The sequence below is a fragment of the Microtus oregoni genome, unplaced genomic scaffold (assembly GCF_018167655.1).
Source record: "Microtus oregoni isolate MIOR12 unplaced genomic scaffold, Mior012 000118F_ref0000498, whole genome shotgun sequence".
Classification (NCBI taxonomy): Eukaryota; Metazoa; Chordata; class Mammalia; order Rodentia; family Cricetidae; genus Microtus; species Microtus oregoni.
Window position 1 is genome coordinate 1,605,280 of NW_024544747.1, and position 20,119 is coordinate 1,625,398.

At 49.9% G+C, this 20,119-nt stretch overlaps 1 protein-coding gene across 1 annotated transcript; it reads right to left on the bottom strand.

The window, feature by feature from the left end:
* Positions 1-8,563: 8,563 nt before the first annotated feature.
* On the bottom strand, positions 8,564-10,798 carry Ankrd33 (ankyrin repeat domain 33). The gene is made up of 4 exons (XM_041645988.1): positions 10,634-10,798; positions 10,285-10,414; positions 9,989-10,129; positions 8,564-9,252 (listed from the first exon to the last, which is right to left on the bottom strand). Exons 1-4 carry the CDS (start codon positions 10,796-10,798, stop codon positions 8,564-8,566), a joined length of 1,125 nt encoding a protein of 374 aa, XP_041501922.1.
* Between the last annotated feature and the right edge of the window lie 9,321 nt (positions 10,799-20,119).

Below are 20,119 nucleotides of genomic sequence, written 5' to 3' on the forward strand. Positions count from 1 at the left end.
TCTATGGGCTGTCATAGGAGTGGGCAGGCATGAAGCTTGGCATCTCTTGGGAGGCTGATCTAACCTTGCCTGCTCTGGGCTATTGCTCCCCACTCCCAGAGCCCTGAACTCTTACCAGCTGACCTGACCGCTGAGGGAGGGGACAGGAAGTGAAGCTGGGATACCTGAATGTGGTCCTCCGTTTCTTCCTCTGTACAAAGGGGTTGGCAATGCCTTCTCCACCACATTCACAGACTAGCAGAGAAGCGTGTGGGAAAGTCCTCCAGCACATGTAAGCTGCACATCCACGTTTGGTTTGTTTGGGGGAGGGGGAGCCACTAAGGGAGTCAGCAGGCCCCAGGCATGCCTGAGCTAGTGGAGTGGCCCCTGTGTCCTCACCAAGTCAGTATAGAAGACAAGGAAAAATTCTGCACAAGGGTTCTTAACTACTTTTCTATTGCTGCAAAGAGCTACCATAGAAAGAGTTAATTGGGGGCTCGCTTATAGTTTCAGAAGGTGAGTTCAAGGCCTTTGTTGCGAGGAGCATGGCAGTGAGCAGACAGGCCTGGCCCTGCAGTAGTGACTACAGCTTACATATTGACACCCGAGAATAAGGCAGAGAGAGCTAACTGGGAATGGCATAGACCTTTGAAACCTCAAAGCCCACCCCCAGTGACACTGCTCCTCCAACAAGGCCACATCTATCAATCCTTCCCAAACAGTTCCACCAACTGGGGACCAGACATTCAGAGATATGAGCCTGTGGGGGCCATTCTCATCCAAACCACTGTAAGAATTTATACTGAGAAGCTGAAAATGGTGTTACAGGCCTGCAATCCCAACTACTCTGGAGTCTGAAGTAGGAAGATCATATATTCCAAGACTTGCCTGAATTACTGAGTTGAGCCATCCTGCATAACTTAGTAAGACCCTGTCTCAGATATTATTTTAATTGTATTTATTGTGTGTGTGTATGTGTGTGCATGTGTGTGCGCGCACCTGAGAGGAGAGCACACCATGCTGTGCGTGTGGCTGAGAGGACACCTGTAGGAGTTGGGTCTCTCATTCTGCCATGCGGGTCTCGGGAACTAGACTCAGGTCAGCAGGTTCAGAGGCAGACATCTTTCTTTAGTCGGTGAGTCATCTCTTGAATCCAAAACTCTTCTTAAAATTTAAAAATAACCTGGTATGGTGGCACATGCTTGTAATCCCAGCACTTGGGAGGTGGAGGCAGGAGGATCTCTGTGAGTTCAAGGTTATCCTTGGTTACATAGCAAGTTTGGGCCAGCCTGGGCTACTTAAGATCCTGTTTCAAAAAAGCAAGCAAGTAGAATCACCAAGATGATTCTACCACCATCAGGTCTAAACCTGATAACCTGAGTTCGATCCCTGAGACCCACAATGATCCCTGGTGGGATCCACACAGTGGAAGGAAAGAACCAGTCCTCTGACCGCCATATTCATGCCCAGACAATGCACATGTGCACAGAATAAATAAAAATGCAATAAAAAATCTAAAGATAAATGAATAAAAAAATCATTTTTAAGGACCCAAGGATATAGCTCAGTTGTAGGGGACTTGCCTTATGCGTGAGGCCCTGGGCCGACCCCCAGAACCATGGTAATAATGAGAATAGTAGCATGAAGTGTGTTTCTACACTGTACAGCTTTAGGCCTTCCTTAGGTTAGGGAAACTTTAGGATTTGGGACACTGAATATATTTCTTTCTCATTTTTGATTATTAGGCATGTGCACACACTCACGTGTGTATAAATGTGTGTATACATGTTCATGTGTGTATATGTTTGCGTGCGCACATTCATGTGTGTCCGTGTTCATGTAGGTATGTTCATGTGTGCATGTTTGTGTATGTGTGTGCATATTCATGTATGTGTACGTGTGCGTTGTGTATAAACATGTTCATGTGTGTCTTTATGTGTGCATATATGGGCTATCATGTGGTAGTCAAAAGTTGGGATCACATCTATTCCTTAATCACTTCTCCACATTATTATTTTTTATTTGTTTGCTTGCTTGTTTTGAGGCAGGGTGTCTCACTGAACCTGGAGCTCACAAAGTGGCTAGGCTGGCCGGCCAGCAGCCTCAGGGTCACGCCTGTGTCTGGGGCTGAGGTACCTGGCTTTTCACATGAATGCTGGGCTCTGAACTCAGGTCCTCACGCTGTCGAAGGAAGATGTGCTCACTGGGCTGAACCATCTTGGCATGGGATGGAGGGCAGATTGTTCCTAATCCTCCCCACACACCCCATGGCACATGTCTCCAGGGTCTCACTGAGCATTTGGGTGGCACATTTTCTCTAGAGAAAAATTGGGTCTGAGTTCGGGAGAGGGAGGGTCAAGCTAACAAGTAAGCATGAGGTGTGAAAGGAACCTTGCTTCCTAGAAGAGACTGAGGGCTTCAGGTGGCCATTGCTCATGGGGCTGAGAGCATCTCTGAGATTTGAAAGTAGGTAATAGCCCAAGCTAGGAAGGAGATTGTTTGAAAGAGGAGCCAAGTGACCGGGTGAGGCCGGAGGCCAGCGGTATTTCCTTCAGCTCCAGCCACTCGGGAGGGTGGGACCGGATTGCTCACGCAGGACACAGGAATCTGCCTTTGTTTCCAGCTGGAGGGGAAATGCCATAAATCCTGCCCCTTCCCCGCACCCCCAAGCATCCTTGCCCAGGCTCTGCTCTTCCCAGGACTGAGGGCCCTCAGGAAAACTCTTGTCTTCAGGACTCCCCAAACCCATAGGCCTCTGTCCTTTGATTCCCAGTGCAGGTCTGGAATAAACAGACTTCAGAGTTGAGTCCATGTCTGTCCACCTCTCTCCTCTCCTCAGCAGAACCTCAGCTCTGAGCAGTCAAAGACGCCACCTGGAGCTGATGGGAAAACTTGAGGACAAGCCTCGGGTTTCTGAGCAACCCGACTCTTGCTTCTCAAGGTCACACCAATCCCTGACCACACAGACAGTGAAGAGAGTGGTGTGTGGTGCTGGAGACACAGGTCGGGGGGGTTCAGAACCCCAGGAGCAGCAAGTGACATTTTCTGCATCTGTGTCTGTGTGTCTGTGTGCCTGTGTGGCCAAGGGTATGCACGTGTGCCTTGTGCTTGTGTGTGTGGCTTGTCCGTGTTCACCTGGGGTCCTGTGTGTGTGGTCTGTCCGTGTTCACCTGGGGTCCTGTGTGTGTGGCCTGTCCGTGTTCACCTGGGGTCCTGTGTGTGTGGCCTGTCCGTGTTCACCTGGGGTCCTGTGTGTGTGGCCTGTCCGTGTTCACCTGGGGTCCTGTGTGTCGATGTCATGTTTAAGTCTACATGGGGCATTGCTGTGTAAGTATGGCCCAAGTTTCTAGAAGTAGGTGTTGGTAAAGCCAAGGGCTTCAGAGAGAGGCCAAGTTTCCACATCCTCCTTTCGGACCCAGAATCTTTCTCCACCATGCAAAGTCCTGGCTTCAAAGAACAAAGGCAGAGGCCAGGGGGTTCCAACCTCTGCGTGTGCCCCACCAAACGGGCTTCTCTGGCAGGTGAAGACTTACCAATGACAGGCCTAAAAGGTTGGACAAGAAATAAATTGGGGAGCTGGAGAGAAAAGGAGGGCCAGGGTTCAGGGTACAAGGTTCAGGGTTTAGCTGAATATTTTTTGGATGGTGGTGACTCACGAGTGTTTTTAGCCATTGCTCTGGGGAGGGAGGTCACTATCCTGTCCTAGTTCCCTGGTAGGGGCCACAGACTCCCCTCCCCCACCATTTATGTACTCCTCTAACTTCTGCTGACCCAGCAGGCGTCTCATGAGATGTGTGTTGGCATTACTGGGGACACATGGGAACATAGGCCTTCCTAGAACCCATGCTCCCTGAGAGGGGAAGGCAAATGATTAAGTTTGTCTATGCATCTGGGCTCAAATGCACCATTCTTTTTACTAAGCTGAGTAGCAGCAGGGGCTGAGCAGGGACAAACATGTCCTTACCCCAACAGGAGTGATGGGAGAGTCCATAGGAGTTCCCCTAGCCTGACTGGTACCCTCAGAATTTACTAAGCTGTCCAACCCTGCAGTCCTGCCTCTAGCCTCCTGACCAGGGCAGGAATGGATAGTGTGCGCTCCTGAGAACAACCTGAGCAGCCACTAGAACTGTGGCGCCCCGGTGAGAGGCAGGCGCCTCAGGTAGGGATGTGCAGCTGCAGCAGAACTGGTCTGAGGAGGTTTCTAGACTGTTTTTACATTTCAGGGGCCATGAGAATACTGCATAAGAGCCACAGGAAAGCTGTGGCACATCTGCTGTCCCTCTCAGCAGAGGACGGCTGCTTACCTGCCAGTCACACTCGCCCTCATATCCTGGGGAGTGAGTGATTCATGTTACAAATGAGAGAGAGTCTGGGAGAGGCAGCTTGGGTCTACCAATCTCAAAAGTCTCAGTGTAAAGCTGGATGATGGTGGCGCACGCCTTTAATCCCAGCACTTGGGAGGCAGAGGCAGGCAGATCTCTGTGAGTTCAAGACCAGCCTGGTCTACAGAGCTAGTTCCAGGACAGGCTCCAAAGCCACAGAGAAACCCTGTCTCGAAAAAACAAAAAACAAAAAAAAAAAACAACAAAAAAAAAGTCTCAGTGTAGCTAACTTTTGGCATGACAAGAAGCCATGCATGACTTCTGCGGACGTGGAGGAAGTATGGAAGGTCAGAGGCTGGGATGAGACAGACCACCTGGGCGTTGGGGGGAAGGCAACTGCAGGAAGCTCTGAGAAGCCTGGCCTCTTTCCATGCAGCACAGAGGAATCCAGGCTGGCTGGAGTCAGCAGCTCTCAAGGGACTGGTAAGTCTTGGTCGAGTTGAACTTTTTGGTAGAGGGCCTAGGGCCCAGTGGCTCTGGAGACAGTCAGAGGTTGCAGAGGCCATTGGGAGAAAGGGAAGACTCCTCTGCAGAATGCACTGTCCAGATCCAGTTCCAATGGGACAGACAGGAATCTACAAGACTAGGATGACCCCTGAGCAGGTGGGAGGAGCAGGCTCACAAATAAGCTGAAGCCCTGCTGTGGGCAGAGTGACTTGCTGCAGTGGGACAGAAGGTTTTGATGTCACACAGCTTTGAGCTTTGTTCTGCATTCGCCACTGGTCAGCTGGTGACACTGGGCCAGTGGCTTAGCTGTCACAGCTGGGGTCTCCTCCCTCCAGGTGTAAGGAGGGAAGGTGGCAATGGTCAAGAATGGCCAGGCGTGGAGCTACCTGCCCTCTTCCTATTTGTTCCTAACAAAAGTCTGTCTCTCTCTCTCTCTCTCTCTCTCTCTCTCTCTCTCTCGTACATTGATTTCAGTACTGGATGGGGAGGAAAAGGAGAAAACCCACCCTGGATGCCCAGAAGCAGCTCAATTCTTTAATACCCCTTCTCCACATCACCCAGTGGCTCTCCCTCCCACAGGTGTGAGTCCATAAGCAAGAAAAACCAGTGCTTCATTCGGGATCATCCAGGTGTGGAACAGCAGCGTTAGCCTGCAGCCCTCTGCAGCTGCCTTCAGAGCCCTCTGAGAGAGACTGACTTGTCTTTACTAGATGTGTGTGTGTGTGTTTGTGTGTGTGTGTGTGTTTGTGTGTGTGTGCGCGTGCGTGTGTGTGTGCGTGCGTGTGTGTGTGTGCGTGTGTGCCTGTGTGAATGTGTTCCTATTCAAAGAACAGAATAATTTTTGTAATCAAAAGATAAAATTAGCCGGGCGATGGTGGTGCACGCCTTTAATCCCAGCACTCGGGAGGCAGAGGCAGGCAGATCTCTGTGAGTTCGAGACCAGCTTGGTCTACAGAGCTAGTTCCAGGACAGGCACCAAAGCTACAGAGAAACCCTGTCTCAAAAAACAAAACAAAAACAAAAACAAAAAGATAAAATTAATGATTAAAATGTCAAAATTCTCTGTGCATAAGCCAAAGAATTAGTGCTAAGATTGACACTGATCCTTCCAGGAGCTGGGATGTGACTCCTGCCTGCTGGGCGTGGGCTCCCTTCAGAGCACGTCCATCTGTCCATCTGGAAGCGAGGAAAGTTAAGTTCACAGGACAACTGATCAAAATAGGAAGTGACAAAGTGACAAGTAGTGCCACCTGATAGGAACTTGACCTCTCTACATTACTCTGCTTCTCTCATTTTCTCCTGAAAACCTTAAACCCAGAGCCCCAGGCTAGACCTAAGAAAAACATCAGCCTTGGGCTATGGAGCAAGATGGAGGTGGGAAAGAGGAAGAGGAGATAAGAGAAAAGGAGAGGAAAGGGGAGGAGAGGGAAGGAGAGGCGAGGGGAAGAGAGGAGAGAAAAGGAGAGAGAAGGGGAGAAGAGAAGGGAGAAGAGTGGGGAGGAAGAGGAGGGGGAGGAGAGGAAAGAAGAAAGGGGAGGAGAGGGGAGGGGAGGAAGAGGAGAGAGGAGGAAGAGAAAAGAGAAGAGAGGGGAGAAAGAGGAGAGGGAAGGGAGGAGAGGGAAGGGAAGAAGAGGAGAGGAAAGGAGAGGGGAGGGGAGAAAAGAGGGGAGGAGAGGGGAGGGGAGAAGGGAAGAGAAGAGAACAGGAGAGGGGAGGAAGGGGAGAGGGGAGGGGAGGAGAGAAGAGAAGGGAGGGGAGGGAAGGAAAGGAGAGAGGGAAGGAAGAGGAGAGGGGAGGGGAGGAGAGAAGAGGAAAGAGGAAGAGAGAAGAGGAGAGAAGGGAGGGGAGGAGAGAAGAGAGGGAAGTAAGAGGAGAGGGAAGGGAAGGGAGAGGGGAGGAAGAGGATTACCGGTATCAAATACTCAAAGCTGTCTGGATTGTCAGCAGCAAGGACTGTCTTGTAGGATCCCAGCTGGGATCCTGTGGCAGAGAGAAAGCTGGGTGAGAACACCAGGGACGTGTGTGAATCAGGTGTGGGCTGAGTTAATCATGGTAGTGGCTCACTCACTGCAGGAGACACAGTAACAGCGGGGAAATCTGAGGTGTCTGTGTACTTCGTTATATGTCTGTATGTGTGTATACAGTAGGCACTATATTCTGCATGTGTGTATACAGTAGGCACTATATGTCTGTATACAGTAGGCACTATGTGTCCGCATGTGTGTGTACAGTAGGCACTATATTCTGCATGTGTGTATACAGTAGGCACTATATTCTGCATGTGTGTATACAGTAGGCACTATGTGTCTGCATTTGTGTGTACAGTAGGCACTATGTGTCCGCATGTGTATACAGTAGGCACTATGTGTCCAGCTGCTGCAGTTATTAGGAGCATACGAGTGCACTTTTGAAGTAAATGTGTTGGGGAAAAAAACCTCAAACTTGCAGACAAAGCCCCACAAAGTTACCAAGTGTCCCTTTCAGATCATTGGCTAAAACCCCACCTATGGTGTCACCTGGGGAAGGTGATTTCTCTTGACAGCCTACTTATTATTGCTGGTTTTTTCCTATCCCTCCCTCCCTCCCTCCCTCCTTCTTTAGACAGGGTCTGTGTGCTGCTCAAACAGGTCTCAAACTCACAGACCCAAATGATGCTCCTGTCTCAGCCTCCCGAGTAGCTGGAACTACAGATCTTTGTCCTATGTGTAGCAAACATATTGTTTTCTGCTCTTTAAGGGCAAGACTTTGTAAAACAAGGGGTTGGGATGCTCAAGATTGACAAACAGCAAATTATTATCATTATTATTTTTATTATTAATATATCGCATCTTTAAATTTAACTTTATGTGTATAGGTATTTTGTCTGCACATAGCTCTGTGCACAAGAGAGTGTCTGGTGCCCAAGAAAATCAAGCAGGGCGTCAGATCCCCTATAATGTGGTGCTGGGGACCAAACTTGGGTCCTGTGCAAGAGCAGTCAGTGCTCTTATTGTTGAACCATCTCTACAGCCCCCCCCCAATTATTTTTATTTGGTAAAAATGTAAAAACCAGTTCAGGTTTTACTACAGTCGGGAACTTAATTCCTTCTGACTTTGCCATCTCCTTCCCGTGCTGCTGGCCCCTTCCATTTCTTTCTCTGGTCCATTCTGTCGCTCTGCTTACTGAGAAGTTAAATAGCTTTTGTTCCTCGTGATCTGTCTCCTGTAACCTTGCATTAATTACTTTTCTTGTTCACTCTACGAGGGGAAGGCCCGACGGCTTGAGCAGTCAGGTAACAGGGGAAGCATGTGCTGGTGTCTGTCTTTTCATTCAGTGTGCGGCCCCAGTCGGTTGGACAGTCCTCGGGTTCAGGTGGTTCTTTTTTCCTCAGTTAGGCACGTCTTTTGTGGGACTATAAATCTTACGAAGTTGAGGATAAACACCGGAGGGAGATTTTCTCCTTGACTAGGGCCCTGCCATGTCTGCTTTTCTCCCTTGGTTATTTTCTTGATACAACTGGAAGCCAGATTTCTTGTGAGAACAGCTGGTGCTCTCCCGCTTTAAGACACACTGCACAAAATACAGCGTATGGCTATTACCCGGCAACACTGTAGCCAGTTCCCTGCTGGCAGACTCCGGGTGCTCCTGTCCCCTCCTGCAGACACTGCTGTTGACAGCCTGGACATTTGGGGGGAGCAGGTTCCCGAGGAAAGAGGCAGCAGGGAAGCAGAAGAGGCCCCAGACAAGGATGCGTCTTACTTGCCTCTAGCTTAGCTTAGCCCACCACCCCATGGTTCTTTGCTCCTTCCTCCTGCTTCTTCCTCTCCTGGTATCTCCACAGGGGAAGAGCCAGACTTCGCCGCCCTGCAGGCCTAAGGATCGACTCATACTGCCTAGTGGGGGAGGGTGCCTTGGAGAGGAGGATCTTGGGGATTTGTGACCTGGTACCAGTACTGTCCCTGGACTGTAGCCACTGGGAGAGCAGACTTGGAGGGCTCTGGTAGGGGACAAAGACCTGGGGAACAGGGACAACCTGAGGAGGATGGGGTTCTGGGGGAGGGGCAGGGATAGTACCCAACAGCTCGGGCACTGACTTGCCTCGAGTGCCTAGCCTGGGTGGGTGGTCAGGGCACAGTGGGAGGCAGGCCGTGGTGAGGAAGGGACTGGCCAAGCTGGTGGTGACCGTCACAAAGTGGTCCAGAACACCCCCTTCCTGTGGACACGCAGCAAAAGAGAGGCTCAGGGTAGCTTGCAGCCTTTCTAGGAGGGATGGGGCAGCCTGGGCCTGGGCCACAAGCTGGGCCAAGGCTGGCCACTCTGGCTGGTACTGCAGACTGAGCTGTTCTGCCTGGGGCCGCCTAAGTAGCTGCTGGATCCTCTGCACTGTGCTGAAGCTGTCAGTCAGAACGGCCCACTCCAAGGCTGTCTTGCCACGGACCAGATCCACAGAGTTCAGGTCAGCACCTGCAAGCGAACCCGTGTGACAGGGATGAGTTAGGGAGCTGTAGTTTGTACATGGGTACATTCTTCAGTAGCAAGGCTGGTTCGGGCTAGATTCAAAACACCTCCCAGACTGGAAGCCCAGGTTCTGTGTAAAAGACAGGAAGCTATCAAAGTCAGAAGGTCGGGGAGAGGGCACTTGAGGAGAGCCCATGGTGTCTCCGAGAAGCTCATAGGGCTCTCTGAAAAGCGCGGGGCACAGGCTGAGAAAGACATAGGGTGCCCTTCCTTCCCTGCTAAACCCACTGGGGTTGGGAAGGACAGGGATCCCGCAGAGACCAGCAGAGGGCGCTGACAGCCACCTTAAGGGGAATAACAAGGGCCCATAACTCCACAGACAGGCTGGTCCTCCATCAAAGGCTCCAGCCACAACCAAGCATGCCTAGGAGCTGGAGTCGGCGCCCACTACTACCGCCTGGTGTGGCAGCCTTCACCGTGCTGTGGCCGCGTTCCTCCATCTGGGTCTCAGGCAATGGCAAACCCGGGACTAGAACTCAAGATTCTGGTTTAAAGTGTCACCTCATCCCTAACTTTTCCCCATCTGATGTCGCACTCTTTGCTGGGACCTCCATAAACAGAGCTGGGGGTGATAACACCCCCCTCTATTAAGGTGACCTCGATCCGTATTCCATCCCCTCCTCTCTTGCTGCAACCAAATGGTGTCTAGTGGGGTGGTAGCGGAGGGCGTACAGCCACACACCGGCCATGAGAAGGGCAACCACACACTCGGAGCGGTCCCGAATGGCAGCCTTCATCAGAGCTGTGAGCCCCCGCTGGTCTCGGCGCTCCAGGTCCAGGCCAGCGAAGTAGTTGAGCAGGAGAGTCACCAGAGGCATATGACCTGAGAGACAGGACCGCAGAACTGATCCCCAGGTAAGGGGGACAGAGAGACCCTTGTGCAAGGTTTGGGGTTGTGGCCCTGATGGCTGAGATCAGGGGTGAGATGGAGTGGGGGGGTGATAGAGGGGGTGCTGGTTGGGTGGGGGTGTCTTGCACCTGCTTGAGCAGCCAACATGAGGGCTGTGTTTCCGTCTTTGTCCTGTTGGTTCACATCCAGGAAAGGACAGCAGCTGAGCAGAGCCACAATGGTGCCAAAGCCATGGTAGCATGCCACCATGAGGCCTGTCTGGGGACAGAGCAGTTTGGACCCCCACTTTCCACTGAGTTCTCCTTAAGACCCCCGCCCTTGCCCTCTAAATCTGCACCTTCTCAGAGCCTGTCCCAACCCCTGTGAAGACAGGTCTAACCTATCTAAAGAGTGGGAGCAGCCTCTGGAGCTCTCTGCCTGGATGGGGGTGGGAGCTGAGCTGTCCCCAGCTGCCCTGCTAATCCCTGGGCATCTCACCCTCCCATTGCTGTCCGTCTGGGAAACCTCCACTGGGGAGACCCCGACATCCAGCCTTGCTTGAAGCTCAGCGGGGTCATTGTGGACACAGGCCCAGTACAGGGTCTTCAGATCACAAGCAGGGATAGGAGTCTCGTTGCTGGAACAGGATGGTGCTTCAGACATGTCCAACCCTTCCGAGTCAATGGCGGCTCCTCTGTTTCCAGTCTGGGGCAGTCAGCTGGCAGCTGTGACAGGATGAAGAGGCCCGAGTTCCTGGGCAGATGTCCTTGGAGCTGCACCCATCTCCCCAGGGAAAGTCTTCACCCTGATGGCTACCTTGCCCTGCCTGGACACAAGACAGGCATCTTACTGAGGGTTAGGTTCCCAAGGACGTTCATGACAGGGGCTCTCATTTTCCCCTCCCCCAACCTTACCTGGGGGTTCTAGGGTCTCCAAAAGACCATCCTGGCAAGCGGACCTGTGGCTCAGCGTACCCTGCACCTCCAAAAACACATCAGCCCTTCTGCAGAGTAGCTGAGGGACTGTCTGTCACCAGGAAGCAGGCGGGTGGCAGATGGCTGTGCCTGCGGAAAGCTGCCATAAACACTCGGGGCTGAGCTGGGTCAAGCGGGTTAGGAAGGGATTGGGGGCCTGGAAGGGTGGCCGTCCTGTCTGCTGTTGCCCCATCCAGCCCTAAGATCCCACGAGACCTGCCTGGTGGGAGCTTCTCCAGGCCACAGTGGGAATTCAGCTGCTCTTCGAAGTGGTTTTGCAAGAGGAGCATCATGAGGGTCTTATACCCAGCTCCCGAGCCTGTGAGCCCCTCCACCTCGGGGGAGCAGATTTGGGGAAGAGGACACAGCTGTGATTTGGGAGGAGGAACGAGCATTGGATAAGCATGAATGGGGAGGTGGGCTCCAGGGTTTGCCCAAGGAAATCAAAGCACAGAGTTGTCAAGAGGCTGGAGAGGTGGCTCAGAAGTTAAGAGCACTGGCTGTTCTTCCAGGAGCCTGTGGTTCAGCTCCCAGCACCCACTGAGCAGCTCACAGCTGTAACTCCAGGGCCAGGTAATCCGATGCCACGCCCTCTTCTGGTTTCTGTAGGTAACTGCACTGACATGGTGACAGACATACACTACCAAAACACCTATAAACATAAATATTAAAATAAAAATAAATTTTAAAAAAGAAATTACAAATTATGGCTAAAGAAATTATGATGTATTAATTTTAATGAATTAGATTTGAAGTGGTAAGTGAAATATGACATTTTTAAATGATATATTAAAATAACAATGGATTTGTACTGCCCTCTTTGGAATTGATAAGCTGAATGACTTGGAGCTCAGACTGCATGCACTGGGGGACTTCTCTTTCTGGCTTCATATTGTTTTCCTCTCCCTTGGTTCCTGAAGCTTTTTCCTCCTCGCTTCACCTGTTGGTATTAATATAATAATCATAGAACATGTACATTTCATTAAAATGAGATTTGTTTTTGTTTTGGTATTGTTTGGTCTCTTGTATCTGTTTTGTTGGTCTTTTGTTTGTTTTGAGAAAGTATCTTATATAGCTCAGGCTGGCCTCGAACTCAGATCCACCTGCCTCTGCCTCTCAAGTGTTGGGATCACTGGTGCACAGCACCACACCTGGTTTGTATATTTGTTTTTGTTTATTTTTCTTTTCTCTCTTTTTTGAAACAAATTCTCACTATGTAGCCTTGGCTGCCCTGGAACTCACTCTGTAGACCAGGCTGGTCTCGAACTCACAGAGATCCGCCTGCCTCTGCCTCCCAAGTGCTGGGATTAAAGATGTGTGACACACTGGCTGGCAACTTTAACAGGTTTCTGGTTATGCTACAGCACTTCTTGTTTTTTTTTTTGTTTTTTCACCCCACCCTGCGATTTAAAGTCCTGTCCTAGTGATGTCACATGTGATTAGGAGTTTGAAGGGGTGTGGAGGTGAGGCTGACCAGGAGATTAGGGGGTTCATTCCCAGACTGTCAAGCAGGAAAGCTAGGTCAGCACTTCCCAGCATCCCAGAGCTGTGGATCTGGACGCTCTGCTCTATGCAGGTAAACTGGAGGAGAGCTATGTAGATGGGACACCCGCTTCCTGAGACAGAGCACGGCAGCACAGGCCTGCTCTGCTGCAGCTTCCTGATTCATCAGCTTCCTGTAGCGCTGACAGTGGATTTCTCAATCGCAGGCAGAGGTCATGTGATGGCAAAGCTGGCAATTGTTACAGACTTGCAGCCTATACTTCTCCAGCCCTTTCCATCTGAGCTAACCACTTGTATTTTTGTTGTCTATGGCTGCACTCTAATGGATACATGTGGCTTAGCTAACAGTTTTATTTTTCACAGAAAAAAAAAGTCAGGAGTTGCAAACTGTTGGTGTTGGTTGAGATCTGATGGGGCCAGGGCCTTGTCTAGGATTCTCTTACTTTTCCTCTTAGTCACAAGATGGCTGCTCCGCTCCAGACCATTGAAGTAAACTGTAGTCAATGTGGAATTCTATGCAGTACTTAGCAGATGTCTATGAGTCTTAGCCAGACATCTCTGACACAGCCCCTATCCGTAGCTTCCTTTGAGCTGGGTCTGACTGCATGGTGGAGGCTTGGCCCGTGAACTGCAGCTGATGTCCGATGGACGGGAACTCTGCTGTCTTCATACAAGATGTCAGGGGCATCTGCATCCTGCCATCACTATCTCCCCGGGTCTTCCTGCTGCACGAAATCCCGCGGGTACTCACACCTGAGTGCACCCACCACGTTTACTTTCCCTTCCCGTTCTTCCCGAGGTCGGGTGCATCCTAAGATTCCCTTTGGTTCACAGTTCTAGGGCACAATCCGCCACAGCAGAGCAGTCGTGGAGGCAGGAGGGCAAGCGGCTGGTGAGTGCGCATGCCCACCTTGTCTTCTCCTCCTTATTTGGTCCAGGACCTCAGCACATGGGATGAGGCTGCCCTTAGCAAAGATGGATCTCCCCCTGACTAAGTTACCTCAGACAGTCCTTCCCAGCATGTCCTCAGGCTTGTCTCCTGGTGACCCCAGAGCCTGTGAAGTTGACAGTATTAGCCCTGCCAATGCCCTGGGCTGCGGGCAGAAAATGCTCCAGAGAATAGCCTTGGAGTCACCTAGCTCCGGACCTGCTGCTCTGGGACACACACCTGCTTAGAGACCAGATCTTGGCATCTTGCTCAGTTCTGCAAGGTTCCCACCTGCAGTGATTTTCCTCCTTCCCCAGGCCAATGATTCCAATGTTCGCTTCACATTTTCAAGGCCCGGAACCCGGCAGAGAGTGATATCCCCACTTGACGTGGAACTTCTCGTTGTCACTAAGGTGATCCTGTCTCCTCACGTCTGGTAATTGCTCTTGTTACCACCCCTGGGATTTGCCTGCTTGTGGCCTTTGCCAACATGGTGGCAGAAATGAGGGGTAGGGATGGTGGGTAGTTCTTGTCCCCCCCCCCATTCTTTGGGATTCTTTTAATATTCCAGATAATAAACCTTATAGATATGACTACCATACTATAATCCAATGGTGGCCTCTATTCAAAGAAAGCCTGAGTTTTGATATGGTCAAATTCTTCAAAAATTCTCCTTATACTCTTTTAGTATCTTATTCAAGGAAAACTTTACTTTTACAAAGATCTTCATTCTTTTTCTTAATCCTTCAGTTTTATTTTCATGTTTAGTCTTTATTCTGAATTCATGTCTATATACTGAGAAAAATACCTGTAGTCTGATTGGTGTCCTATCCCCAGTTGAAAGGTGGTGAGCTAACCCCCAGAGTGAGCGAATTGGAGCTAGGGCCTTGGATAGCGTAATTAAATTTAGGGTGGAAAAGCTTTTCTAGGCCAAAGCAGTTATGTTGAAGGGGTCACCGTGTCTCGGTTCTAACTACACCACAGAACCATAACAACAGAATGGCACAGCCCTATACAAAAACAATGGCCTAGAGGACCCTAAAACAGTCTGTGGCCTCCGAATTTTCAAAGTTTGTGTGTGTGGTGTGTGTGTGTGTGTGTGTGTATGGATGGATATGTGTGTGTGTATGTGTGTGTTTATGGATGGATATGTGTGTGTGTGTGGTATGTGTGTGTATGTATGGATATGTGTGTGTATGTGTGTGTTTATGTATGGATATGTGTGTGTGGTGTGTGTGTGTTTATGGATGAATATGTGTGTGTGTGGTATGTGTGTGTTTATGTATGGATGTGTGTCTGTGGTATGTGTGTGTTTATGTATGCATATGTATGTGTGGTGTGTGTGTGTGTGTGGTGTGCGTGTGTGTATGCGTGTGTGTTTATGTGTGTGAGTACAGTGCCCACAGATCAGAAGTTGTGTCAGGGGCCCAGGCCTGGAGTTACAAACAGTTGTAAGCTGCCTGGCATGGTGACATGGGTGCTGGGAACTGAACAACAAAAGTACCTGCCAGGCGTGTTGGCACACGCCATTAATCCCGGTGGCAGAAGGCAGAGGTAGGCAATCTTTGTGAGTTTGAGACCAGCCTGGTTTATAGGGGGTTACATAGTGTGACTGTCTCAAAACAAAAGATCAAAAACAAGGGCTGGAGAGCTGACTCAGAGGTTAATAGCACTGGCTGCTCTTCCAGAGGTCCTGAGTTCAACTCCCAGCAACCACATGGTGGCTCACAACCATCTGTAATGTGCTCTCACTCTTTTTTGGCATGCAGTTCAGGCATACATGCAAGTAGAACACTGTATACATAATAAATATATAAAAAATCAAAAAACAAAACAAAACCCAACCGCTTCAAGATACAGTCATGGGCAAGGGCTTTCTGCGAAGGATCTGATGGCTCAGGAAGGGACTGTAAGATTGATGAACAGATTGGATTGCAGGAAACACAGCGGAGGAAGCAGCAGAGTGGAGACATTTAGAGAGTGGGAGGACCTTTGCCTGCCGCACATTTATGAGAGATTAATACACAGAATCTATAAAGAACTCAAAAATTAAACACGAAACCCGAGTCAGCCAATCAGTAAGTACGTAGACGAGTGAACTGAACAAGCAGTTCTCAAAAGAATAACCACACATAGCCAAAAATATGTGGGAAAATGTTCTGACACCCTCAGCCGTCGGGAAATGCGAGCTGAAACTATACCTCACCCCTGTCAGAACAGCAGAGGCAGGTGAATCCCCGAGTTCAAGGCCAGCCTGGTCTTCAGAGTGAGTTCCAGGACAGCCAGAACTATGCAAAGAAACTCAGTCTCAAAAAATAACCCCCCCCCAAAACCATAAAATAGAACAATAATGATACATTAGTTTTAGATCATCTGCTTAACAAAAATTAAATATTAATAACATTAAGTATTCACACCATTGGAGGAATTTGGTGAGGGAATGTTGGACAGCAGCTGACAGAATCTATGAAAATAACTGTGGCTGGGCTTGCTGGAAAGTTGAGGTATCAGGATCCAAAGCCAAGGTCTGCCTGGGCAACAGAGTGAGTTCAAGGCCATTCTGGGCATCCTACTGAAATCCTGAAAAACGGGGCTGGGAGTATACATAGCTCAGCGGTAGAGGCCTGCCTGCTTGCCATGTGTGAGGACCTGGGTTTGATTTCAGTGCTACAAAAAAGAAGGAAAGGGGCTAAAGAGATGGCTCAGTGGTTGAGAGCACTGGCTGCTCTTGCAGAGGACCCAGGTTCAAATCCCAGCACCCATGGAACAATTTACAACTGTCTATAATTCCAGCTCCAGGGCATCTGGTCCCTCTTCCAGCCTCTGTGGGACACATACACATAAATAAAAATAAATTTAAAGAAACCCAAATCTTAAAAAACAAGAAAAAGAGCACATACACATTTACCCAGAAATCTTGCTTTGAGAAACCTTGTCCACAACTGCCCTTGCGTATGTGAGCAGAAGTATGTGGGTTGGGAGCCCAGCCCAGAACAGTGTGCTTTGAACTTGAGTAACGTTGTGTTGGTAGCTAGTGGTTAAAAAGAGAAAGACTCACAGTTCTCTTACACCTTCTCGCCCCTGCTCGCCAGACTCTCGGGCACACGGAGTTCCTCATTCCTCCATTTCTGCTCTCCAGTTCGTTCATTTGATTTTCTTTGTTTATGATTCCCCAGTTCTGGGGTTGGAGGTTAAACCCAAGTCCTTGTGCATACCGAGCACACTCGATCCAGCTCAGCTGCGCTGCCTGCCCACTCATCGAAAACCACAACAAAGCTGCTGCACGTAGTTTTAATTCCAGCAGGTGGATCTCTGTGAGTTTGAGGCCAGCCTGGTCTACAGAGTGAGTTCTAGGACAGCCAGGGCTACACAGAGAAACCCTGTCTCAAAAAACAACAGCAACAAGGAAAAGGAAGGAAGGCAGAAAGACAAACAGAAAGAAAGAAAGGGAAAGCAAGCCACACCTCTTTGCTCTTCTCTTCAGCTAGCTATCACTACTTGTGTCTTAGCTTTTCCTCACGTTGGACGTCTGCCCTCTGTGTCCAACAGTGTTAACCATCCGGCAATCCAGCAGACAGCAATGCCTTGCCCATCTCTCCTAGACCTGAAGATGAATGAATGCATGCAAGTGGCTGCTGAAGGACAAGGAAGTTCAGCCTGTGCTGAGATGCTCCAGGGACACGAAGCTGGTGAAAAGACATTTGATTTTTAATTCTCTTCAGTGGTCCAGAGCATGCTCCCAAACTCTGCTTCCAGTAAGCATCCTGTTTCTGTAATGCCATGTTGAGTCACCAGGGGGCAGCAACGAGCAGGACTTGTCAGTGCCTCGGGGCGTCACAGGCCACAGGCGGTCCATTCTTGCCCTAAAGAGCAAAGATCAGGTGAGTTATTCCAATGGATTGGATTTAAGCAGCCTGGCTGTATACCCAGAGGTTGGTGAGGATTCATCCGTTTCTGTCAGCTGTGTCCAGTCCAGGTTTCCTTCCTCAGGAAAGCAGCATTCATTGCTGGCCAGCCCCACGTGCCTCCAGCTCCCAGGATGGGTTCCTAGCTTTGCCTTTGTTGATTCCATTGACAGAGATGGTAGGGGAGGGGTGCTGGTCACTGGGTAAATGACAACACTCCAGGGAATGTATGCCCACCTCAACCAGCCGTTAAAGAGTTTCTGGCCGGGCGGTGGTGGCGCACGCCTTTAATCCCAGCACTCGGGAGGCAGAGGCAGGCGGATCTCTGTGAGTTCGAGATCAGCCTGGTCTACAGAGCTAGTTCCAGGACAGGCTCCAAAACCACAGAGAAACCCTGTCTCGAAAAAACAAAACAAAAAACAACAACAACAAAAAAAGAGTTTCTGTATGGTGGCCTGGGGAATCGGAAGTAAATGAGTGGCCGGGTGGTGGTGGCACACACCAAAGTCCTAGCACTCAGGAGGCTAGTAACCAAACCCTGATTCTCCCCAAGAGCACCAAGTGCCCCTAACCACTGAGAAATCTCTCCAGCCTCAAGACCCTGTCTCTTTTTTATAAATTGTGTGTGTGTGTGTGTGTGTACATATTCCACACATGTGTGGATACCCACAGAGGCACAGTGTTGGTTTTTTCGACATAGGATTTCTCTCTGTAGCTTTGGAGCCAGTCCTGGAACTCGCTCTGAAGACCTTCAAGATGGCCTCGAACTCCACCTGCCTGTGCCTCCCAAGGGCTGGGATGAAAAGCGTCTGCTACTGCTGCCTGGCTGGAACTTGGTTTCTTTGAAAGAGCAGCAAGTGCTCTTAACTGCTAAACTCTCTCTCTGACACTGTCTCCCCCACTAAAGCCAGACTGGGAGGGTAGCTCTATGGTACAGCACTTGCTCAGTAAGTGTAACAGCCTGAGTTCAATTCCCAGCCCCAGGGGGAGAGAGACAGATAGAGAGGGGGAGAGAGAGAGAATTCAATGCCATCTCATTCCAGTTAATCCCATTTCTTTGATGTCTCTCACCTCTCTGGCTCTTTCCAATTCTCTAGCCATTCTGACTCTGTCTGAAGCCTCAGGATGCTCTCTGGAGCAGGCTCGATGCTTTTGTGTCTGCACCTTCTTTCCTCTGGCCTGGGGTGCTCTCAAGTGTCTGCCTGTGGGATTCAGTCAGAAGGGCAAGAGGATGCTTGGGGCCTGTAGGAGGCACTGAGAAAGCAGTTGAGTGTAGTCTGGAACACGGGTCCCATCAGGCGCCCCAATTTGTGTTTACCATATTCGTTTTCTCTCTTCCAAGGGCTTTTCCAGAAGCAGTCTACAGATAGACTTGATGGCAGATTCTGCTGAGGCCACGGGTCAGTACAAAAATGACCTCACACAGTTTAAATATTAGGCAAGGTATGAAACCCAGAAGGGTGTGGCAGAGAGTGGAGGGGATGGCCTCTGACCCAAGCTCTGGCCCCTTCTGGGGGTCCAGTGTGATCTGTCACAGGTCATGCCCCTACTCCCCGACCATGATCTACATCACAATGCCAACAGGCCATAATTCAGAGCTGGCAGGGAAGTCTGGGATTGATTTAGGGCTGGCTCTGATCAGCCCACCCTCCATGGACGATGGCCCTGGGGTGGGGGCAGGAACAAGGGTCATGGGTGAAGTTCGGGGGGGGGGGAATCCTCACCACTGCCTCGCACCTGTTTCCTCATGGATCAGGGGCAGGGGTCTCCCAGACGCTATCCAGGCTCATGGCCCTCAGCTCAAGTGGTGGCATTAATGGTCAGTGTCTTCCGGGCTCGGGTGGGTACCGGGCATCTCAGGAAGCAAAAGATCTCATTGCTCACCAGGCGGGCAGCCAAGAAATCCTATGAAAGCCCCTTCACAGGCCATCAGCCTCACTTAGGTGGAGCTGCTTGGTCCTCAGCCTGAGTGCCCGACACCTCAGCTCTTCCCCTTAAGCAGTTAGAGCCGAAGACAGTCTTCTGTGACATCTGTAGAAAATGTTGACTGCATACAGAATACGGAGACCAGTCACGCAGCTACGCAGTAAGCCGAGGAGAGGAAAGACGTGAAGAAAGGTATGCAGAAATAGAGAATGGGCAAAGCTCAGAGGCAGATGGAACAATTAGTCAAGAAAAGCTGGCTAGAAACAAGCCAGATGAAGGCCAGGCATTCATAAGAGTTATTCTTGTGTGTGTGGTTACTTGGGAGCTGGGTGGTGGGCTCCAAAAGACTAAGAGTAAAAATTAAAACAACCCAAAAACATTGAAGAGCAAGTTGCTGTGAAATTTCTATTCTTGGGGCTGGAGAGATGTCTCAGTGGTTAGAGCACTGATTGTTCTTCCAAAGGACCTGGGTTTGATTTCCAGCACCCACAAAACTGCTCATAACCGTTTATAACTCCAGTTCCAGGGAATCTGATGCCTCTTCTGGACTCTGTAGGCACCGGGCACACATGTGATACGCAGACATACATGCAGATGAAACACCCATATTCATAAAATAAAAATAAATCAATTAAAGTAAAATAAAAAAATCAACCCAAAAAGTCCTTTTATTTTTTGTAAAAAATAATGTAAAATAATTTTATTAATATATTTCAAGTAGCCTTCACATTTTCAGAAATACACACTT

Coding starts and splice junctions, on each gene's coding strand:
- Ankrd33 (XM_041645988.1), bottom strand. CDS start 10,798: ATGTCTGAAGCACCATCCTGTTCCAGCAACGAGACTCCTATCCCTGCT. Junction 10,130..10,284: donor CATGTTGGCTGCTCAAGCAG/GTGCAAGACACC, acceptor CCTGTCTCTCAG/GTCATATGCCTCTGGTGACT. Junction 9,253..9,988: donor GGTTGCCCTTCTCATGGCCG/GTGTGTGGCTGT, acceptor GTTCGCTTGCAG/GTGCTGACCTGAACTCTGTG.